The following is an 8126-nucleotide window of genomic DNA, read 5'->3' as shown; positions in this document are numbered from 1 at the left end:
AATCCCAGTGAGCCCTCTGGTATGGGGGCGAGTGGTGGATGGGGGGCAGGAGGGACTCAGCCAACTCCGAAAAATTGCTCTTTAAGGAATGACCATCTGATGGGCTCACCTCCTTCACAGGGTATAACCATCCTCGTACTCCCCTAAGATGCCCTCGAATGTTGGGAGGACCCCAGAGTCAGTCAAGTCTTCACTCGAAACACATAGTAGGGTTCCAGTCAAGATACCAACCTATAGGACCACTATAAGAAGGGCCCCATTCCCAAACTCCTGCTCCTGGAGGATGAGGAATTACCTAAGCTGTCAACTCAGAGTCCTCTGTATATAGACCCCAGGCTCAGTGGGTCCCCAGTGCAGCACAGGGCAGCACAGCTCACAGGAGGGCTCCCCAGCAAGCAGCAGCCCACAGCGCAGAGCCTCCAGGCTTTCTCATCAGCCTGACAGGTAAGAAGCAGGAGGGGGAAAGGGAGGGGTGGGGCTTAAGGTTTCAGGAGTCAAACATCAAATATGTGAAGCCTGAACGCTCATTACAAGAACAAATATTGATGGGTAAGAAAAATACACATGTACATGGCTTGTTTTTATACAGACACACTAACGGGATAATCCAGAAGTGACCAAAACTGGTGGAGGGTTAATGGGATAAGAGTACAGGAGCAGAGCAGGATATGCTAGCAGTGAGTCTTCTGAAGTTAGTTTCCCATCTTAGGAATTTTTTTTTAACCTCTCCTACATTATTTACTTAAAATATGGAGAGAAATTTACATCTGCCATATTTTCCTATGCTTAATCATTATTTTTTATTCACTTTTGCTTTTTTTTTAAAAGATTTTATTGGGGAATTAGGCAAGGGGAATAGCGTTGGGGAATCGGGGAAGGGAACAGACAACCTGCTGTTCTTTTGTTCTTCAGTCTAGTTGTGGAGGACATCGCTTCACTGGCCCATGTTGGTATCATCATTGCGCTCTTCCCAGGTAAGGCAGTTGCTCCCTGGCCACTCAGAGCGGCTCACAGTGGCTCATGGTGGCTCACAGCGGCTCATGGCAGCTCATGGCAGCTCACAAAAGCTCACGCCCGCTGACGGCCAGCACCACTGCAGCCTATGCCATCCCCAGCGACTCATGGAAGCCCAGCTCCAAGTCGAGCTGTTGTTCACCATCTTAGCTGTAGAGGGCAGTGTCACTGGCCCTCATGTGGGATCCAAACCAGGTCCCTGCTGCTCAGAGCTGATGTCCCAAACCAACTCCTAACCAACGCGCCACTCGGCGGGCCCCACTTTTGCTTTTTAAAATTAATGTAATTTTAACTTTCTACATAGGAAACCACTCCAAGATTTAATCCTTTAAACACTAATGGATATAAAATCAGAGACCATAAAATATTTACAAATCTTCTAACTAAAAGGACAAGGGGCATAATAGTTTGTCCCTCCACTATATATCACAGTGGGGATATTTTAAAAAATAAATCGCATATTATAATGCATTAAGGGTTTGCAATTAACCCCTGAAAAGGACTAGGAATTATACAGATTTACATAAGCTTTGAATTGTTTTCCTCAATAAAAATAGAAATTCAATTGCTTTTTCTTCACATCCATTAAAATAAATTAGGAATACTATTGCCCTTTAAATGTCAAAATAGGCTAGGGAGGGGCACAAACAATCATGTACTAAAAATGGAAAAAGCATCTGAGAACTTAAATACACCCATCTCACATCTTGAGGTTCTCCTACCTAATGAAACAAAAATTCTCTTTGGTTACACAATCATCTTGCTTTATATTGTATCTCTCAATCGACTTACTGTTTTTTTTTTTTTAAATAAGTCTCTTTATTTAGGATTCAGAGGTAGAATGGCCTCTATGAAAGCAATAGGGACCAATACTCACAAAGGTTTAAACAAGATGGTGGCTTGGACAGGACTATTCTGTCTTTCTGGGTGGAATTCGATGGCAGAGCCAGAGCAGAGTCGTACAGCTTGGAGAAGTGAAGCTGAGAAATGTGGTAACCTGACCACACCAGCGCCCTAGGAAGAGCGGAGTGGAAAAGAGCTCTCCTGCGCATGTGTATAACAGGGGGATGGGTTTTGAGACAAGAGGCCCACCCTACAGTGCAAGTTTTCTGAAACACGTGAGTCACTAAGTCCAGTTAAAGTGGAGATGGGGTGTTTCATACGATGCATGTAGACGAGAACGAACTTATATTTTAAACCCCCAAGTGCTCATGGAAACTAGAATCAAAGGAGTGCAATATTAAACTGAGATAGGAATCCAAGAAAAGAAACAAATATTGGAACCAAAACAAATACAAAGCCTCCTACCCTACATTCAGAAGGAAACTCACATTCAGAATGTTGAATATATTCCCAGTTGAGACAGAACCCCTAGAGTGGGTCAGTCCCAGGCTTCCATTTTCTTAAGTGAGGAAACTCTCAGCCTGATTCAGTTTAACTTCTGACCCAAATGAATTCTCAAATCATAAACCCTTTGTCCACAAGACAGAACACCTGATCTTCACAAACTTTCTCACTGTGCTCAGATCACACTCTGAGTGCACCTATACTGTGGATGCAAAACTCAAGCGTAAGATCTAAAAATGTCTAGGCCTAAAAAACACAACCACAACCTCAGAAAGGGTATCCACCCCTCCGCCCCCCACCCCACCCCACCAACACATGTGCACATGCACCCCCAGCTCTCCAAGGCAGTAGCTTCTCTCAGTGTAAAGGCCCCTCCATGGTGGGTGTGAGCAGGTAGGACAGCTGCAGGGGAGGCTCTCCAGGAAGAACCACTGGGCCTTCAAGTGCTTCCCTTTGCAGGCTCAGGGGAGTCAAAACTTGGGTCACTGACCACAGGCCTCTGCTCTCCACTGGAGGTACTTTGGAACTTTGGAACATCACTAATACTTTAAATGACAGAAATTCAGTTTTTGAACAATTCAGCAAAATCACTTAAACCCAACATTTACGTGGAAAGGAGGAAAGAAAATTATAAAGCATTTTTACTAGTTCCACCAGAAAACCGTAAATATCTATTCCTTTCAGAAAACAGATAAAAAAAAATACAGAAAATACAAAAAAAAGAAAAGTAGATGTCTGTTTATTATTTCCATGGCAAGAACAGGCCTCAGAAACTTAACCACAACAGCTCAGGGAATGAAAGAGTGAAACCGGAATTCTTCACAAATAAAATGTAATACAGGAATATTTTATTTTTTCTGAAATTCCTATCTTTCTTGCCTGATTGGACATACTTTAAACTGTCTTTGAAGCTCTATCAACCAAATACATTTTACCCTTACCAAAAAACAGACTTAAATAAGTGAATAAGTTTTTTCAAGGTGACAAACACACGGAGCGACACTGCTGACAGGAGAGAACACCAGGAAACATTAAGAGGAGCCTCCACCCAAAGGCCTTCCCAAAGGACGTCTGTGCCCAGGGAAGGTCCTGGGGGGTCAGGCACAAGGATCTCGTGCAAAGTAGTTCCAGGTGGGTACTTTGTTTTCTCTCATGTAAAATACGCGCGGACAAATATAACCTTTAAAAGTGGGCCATCATGGCTCTCTGGGGGTAAATGATATCAGGTCTTTTTGAAATACATCCGAGAGGTCAAATAGTTGATAATGATGCTGTGAATTGGTGAGGCGAGTCGGTGTTTGGGAACGAGGGAGGGATCTCAAATTTAGGGATTTATTGCCAGTCCCAGGAGAAGCTAGATTGGGGGGATAACAGGGTCCTGCTTCTCGAATATTTGGAAAACTCAAGAGAAAATGGCCTGCCCCTAAAGAAACAGGAGAGACTGGGGACCCCACAGACCACAGCTCCTCCTACGTGCGAACCCCCGGAGACCAAGTCACGACTGTCCCTCTTTGATACGCCCCCTCCCTCCCCCACCCGCACCCCATCAGACACGACTCCCGACTGCGAGCGCAAAGCTGCCCAAAGAGGCTCCTGGGGCAGGGCCGAGGTCGCCGCGCGTAGTGACGGGACAGGACGCCGGGGGCTAGACTGCCCGCCCTGCCCCCACGCTGTGTGCCGGAGGGGACCAAGGTCCTAGCGGCGCCCGCGGCGGACTGGGGTCCGCAGACTCCGGACTTGACCGTGGGGAGGCCCAGGTCGTGCCACGGCCGGCCCCTCCTCCCGGTCTATTGACCCGGCCTGCGCACTCACCATTTCTGTTTCCTGGGTCTCCTTGAGTCCTTCCTACGACTCCTACGACTCCCACGACCAGCGCAGATCACAATGCAGATCACAGCGCGACAAAGGCTGAGGCAGGACCACCAGACACCGTTAAGGCAAGAACACCAAGCGAGCCCCAGCACCGCTGGAGCGAAAAGAAACGTAGACGCCGCTTGGGTGCGTCGTCCCACCCACCTGCCCCAGCAGCACCCTTGATTGGACAGTTCCCTAAACCCCATCTCTCTCGTGCCTGAGTGACAGCAAGCGGGATGAAGCTAAGCTCATCCAAACCAGCCTGAGCTGTAGGGAGAAACCTTACCAGGCCTGGCATGTTTGCATTCAAATAGAACCTTTTCCTGGCCTGAGGCTGACTCCAAAGTATTCGTCCAGTTCTTTGTGAACACTTGGACACAGACGTGCACAGGGAAGTCCTGACTGAGTTTGCAAGTGAAACAAATAAGTACAGAACATGAGAGCGACCCCCGCCGGGGTACACTGGAACAAGAGGGTCTTAAGTCTTCTAGGGGTCAAGGTCTTGGCGTAAGGCTGGGAATCCGCTCATGAAATTGTGACCCTTGTTTAGAAACACAGACACTGAAATGTGACCTCAGCATCTGTAATAACGAGTCTAGCTCCATTTCAGTTTTTGATGCTTCCCAGGCTTGAACCTTACACCAGTGCCTTCCCCACTCCACTCATTGGGTCCTTAAGAGAAAAAAATCCCTAAGCACTTGGCTCTCTGGTGGGAAGTTGGACACTGCAGCCCCAGCCTGAACTGAGGGACTCTTCTCAGTCTAACCACATGGTGTGAGATGCGTTCACTACATTATCAGGTGTACCTTTTACACTGGCTGGAAGGAAATTTATTTTAGATCAACTTTTGCTGAGTCCTTAGAGAACTTAGAAATATAAATGACTGTAATATCCTTAAGACAATCGATTCCTATTTTTACTGATAAAAGAAAAACAGTAAGTCATTATGTAAGGTTACAATACATCCGGAAACTTTCTTGCCCCCCAGCTTTAGGTATGTTAAAAACAAAATTCAAATGAGCAAATTTGAAGATCTGATTGGCTTTAGTTAGCAATTAATGAATCAGGCAGTATTCCATCTAGCAACTAGAAGGGTGCTCCAAGGATTGCACAAAAAGGAAGGTTTTATAGGAGGAAGGGTGGGGCAAGGGAGCTGTTAACAAAAGAAAAGTGAGGATTATTTTTAAAACCGGGACATCTTGTTTTGGGAGCAAGGGAATGGCAAGAGTTTTTCATGCAAATTGCCTCCTCTTTCTATGTGGGGGCTGTGGATGAGAGAGCCTATGTAACAGATTATCTCATTAGTGTTAACTAGAGCATTTCAAACTGGTTGATTAAGATTGTTTCTAGGAGAGACTGAAACAGCAGTTAGGTCAGGTATTAAATCTAGGTTTGGTTCATGGGCTTTAGCAATAGTGAAGGCCTTTGGGACTCTGGTTTTCTCTTTAACAGGTATAATTAATAAAATTGTCCACATTTAAAGATGACAACATGACGACTTGATATATGTACACTATATTGTATACTTGAAATTTCTAAAATAGTGAATTAAGCATTCTCACCACACACACACACACACACACACACACACACACACACACACACAAAGTAGCTATGTGAAACGATGGATGTGTTAATTAACCTGGAAACTCTAATATGTCTAACAGACTGGATTGCAAAGCTCTTTTGCATTTTAAGTCGGCCAAGTGGCTCAGTTGGTTAAGAGTTAGCTTAAGAGTGCGAGCTCTGAGCAATCAGGGCCATTGGTTTAATTCTCACATGGGCCTGTGAGCTACGCCCAAGCTGAGCTGCTGCTGAGCTGCCAACAGGTGGCAAGATGGCTCAGATGGTGAAAGCACGTGCTTCTAACAACAAGACTGCCTGTTCCATGGTGGGCTATACCCACCTGCAACTAAGACTGAACTTGGCACCTTGAGCTGAGCTGCCGCCTGGATGGCTCAGTGGATAGAGTGTGCACTCTTAACAACAAGGCTGCTGGTTTGACTCCTGCATGGGATGGTGGCTACACCCACTCACAACTAAGATTGTAACACAACACTTTGAGCTTAGAGGCCACAAGCTGCAGACTGGCAGCCAGATGGTGACTGGCGCCCGCCACAACTAAGACTGAAGAACAACAACTTGGCTGGTTCCCTTCCCCAATTCCCCAACACTGTTCCCCTCCCTCAATTCCCCAATTAAAAAAAAACAACTCCTTTGCATTTCAAAGTTCTCAATGCATTTATTTATTTCAATAGCTTTATTGAGATATAATGCACATACTATGCACAGCACCTTGTTAAAGTGTACAAATTCAATGGTTTCAGCATATTTGCAGATACATGCAATCAATTTTTGAACATTTCATCACCTCAAAAAGAAACCCCCCTCCTCTTTAGCTATCACTCCCAGTCTTCCCATCTTCCTTCTCCAACCCCCAGCCTTAGGCAACCCTTAATTTACTTTCTGTTATTTGTAGAATACCCTTTTTGTGGCTTTTGTCAATGAAAATAAGCTGAATCTTTGAAAATATTAGGAACATTTTTATTTAGGACCTTGCTTGAGGATTATATCTTGAGAGAGAACTTTAAGAAGCCTTGAAACAGTTCCAACTTCAGAAAAGCAGTTGTGGGGCACTCTCAAAAGGGGAAAATTATTTTGGAGTTTGACAGCAGCAGTGACATTCAAAGAACTCAAATAAGTGACTCAAATGATCCCTCAGCACTCAGTTTTTGCCTTATTTTTGACAATACTGAAGCTGTCAACATTTAAGCCGATCAATTATCCTTATTAGATCAGCTACCAATCTCCTGATGGGCAAAATATTCAACTGATATTGGCAGAATTCATAGTGTACCACCCATTAAGATGCAAACAGATCCATCCAAACCTTTACAAGAGTAAATTGATACCCCTTATACAAGGAGACACTACAAGGCATAGTTACTCTTATGTTTAGGTCTTTATCTTTTCTGGGGAATTATTGTATGTTGTGTCATGAAAAAATACAGCCTCTTGCTTCTGCATATGGCTATTCAGTTGGGTCAGCACCGATTTATGAAAAGAGTATTCCTGCCACATTCTTGGAACTTTTTTCAAAAATCGGTTGACCATAGATGTATGGGTTTATTTTTCAAGTCTCAATCTATTCCATAGAACTATAGGTCTATCTTTGTGTCAGTACCACACTCTCATCATTACCACTGCAAATTACAAAATTTTGAAATCAAGAAATTTTAGTCCTCACATTTGGTTTTTATTTTTCAAGATTGCTTTGGCTACTCTGGTTCCCTTGCAATTCCATATAATTTTACAAAACAGCTTGCCAATGTGTGTAAAGGAATAAGCTGAGATCATCATAGGTATTGTTTGACTCTCTAGATCATTTGGGGAATAGTGCCATTTCAACAATGTTAAGTTTTCTGATCCATGAAATTGGGATGTTTTCTCATTTATTTATACAATTATTAATTTCTTTAGTGCATGTTTTGTAATATTCAGAATATGCATTTTGGTACTTTTTTGTTAAATTTATTCCTAAGTATTTTATTCCCTTTGATTCTATTGAAATGCATTTCCTTTATTTCATTATCAGACTGTTCATTGCAAGTGTATAGGAATACATTGATTTTTATATTTTGACCTTGAATCCTACAACCTTGTCTAGTAGTTATTTTAGTGGATTCTTTAGAGTTTTCTATATACAAGATACCTCATTTGGAAGTGGTCTTCCTAGCCAATCTGCATGCATTTTATTTATTTATTTATTTTTTTGCCTAATAGTTCTGGCTAAAATCTCCTGTAAATTGTTGAATAGAAGTGACAAGAGGAGAGAGACATCCTTTGTTACTTATCTTTGGGGGAAAGCATTCAGTCTTTAAATATTAAATATAATATCAGCTGTGAGTTTT

General features: G+C 43.3%; 1 protein-coding gene across 2 annotated transcripts in view; it reads right to left on the bottom strand.

Annotated features, from left to right (window-relative positions):
* Window positions 1-4367, bottom strand: part of LOC109391665 (zinc finger protein 709-like) — a 20443-nt gene extending 16076 nt beyond the window's left edge. For both annotated transcript variants that reach the window (XM_019659418.1, XM_019659420.1), the window contains exon 1: window positions 4174-4367. In XM_019659418.1, coding sequence (XP_019514963.1) covers window positions 4174-4176 — 3 coding nt within the window. In that variant the 5' untranslated portion in view covers window positions 4177-4367. The remainder of the gene's footprint in view (window positions 1-4173) is intronic.
* Window positions 4368-8126: the final 3759 nt, after the last annotated feature.

Source organism: Hipposideros armiger, unplaced genomic scaffold (assembly GCF_001890085.2).
Source record: "Hipposideros armiger isolate ML-2016 unplaced genomic scaffold, ASM189008v1 scaffold_298, whole genome shotgun sequence".
NCBI classification, from domain to species: domain Eukaryota; kingdom Metazoa; phylum Chordata; class Mammalia; order Chiroptera; family Hipposideridae; genus Hipposideros; species Hipposideros armiger.
This window is presented reverse-complemented; position numbering and strand designations above follow the sequence as displayed.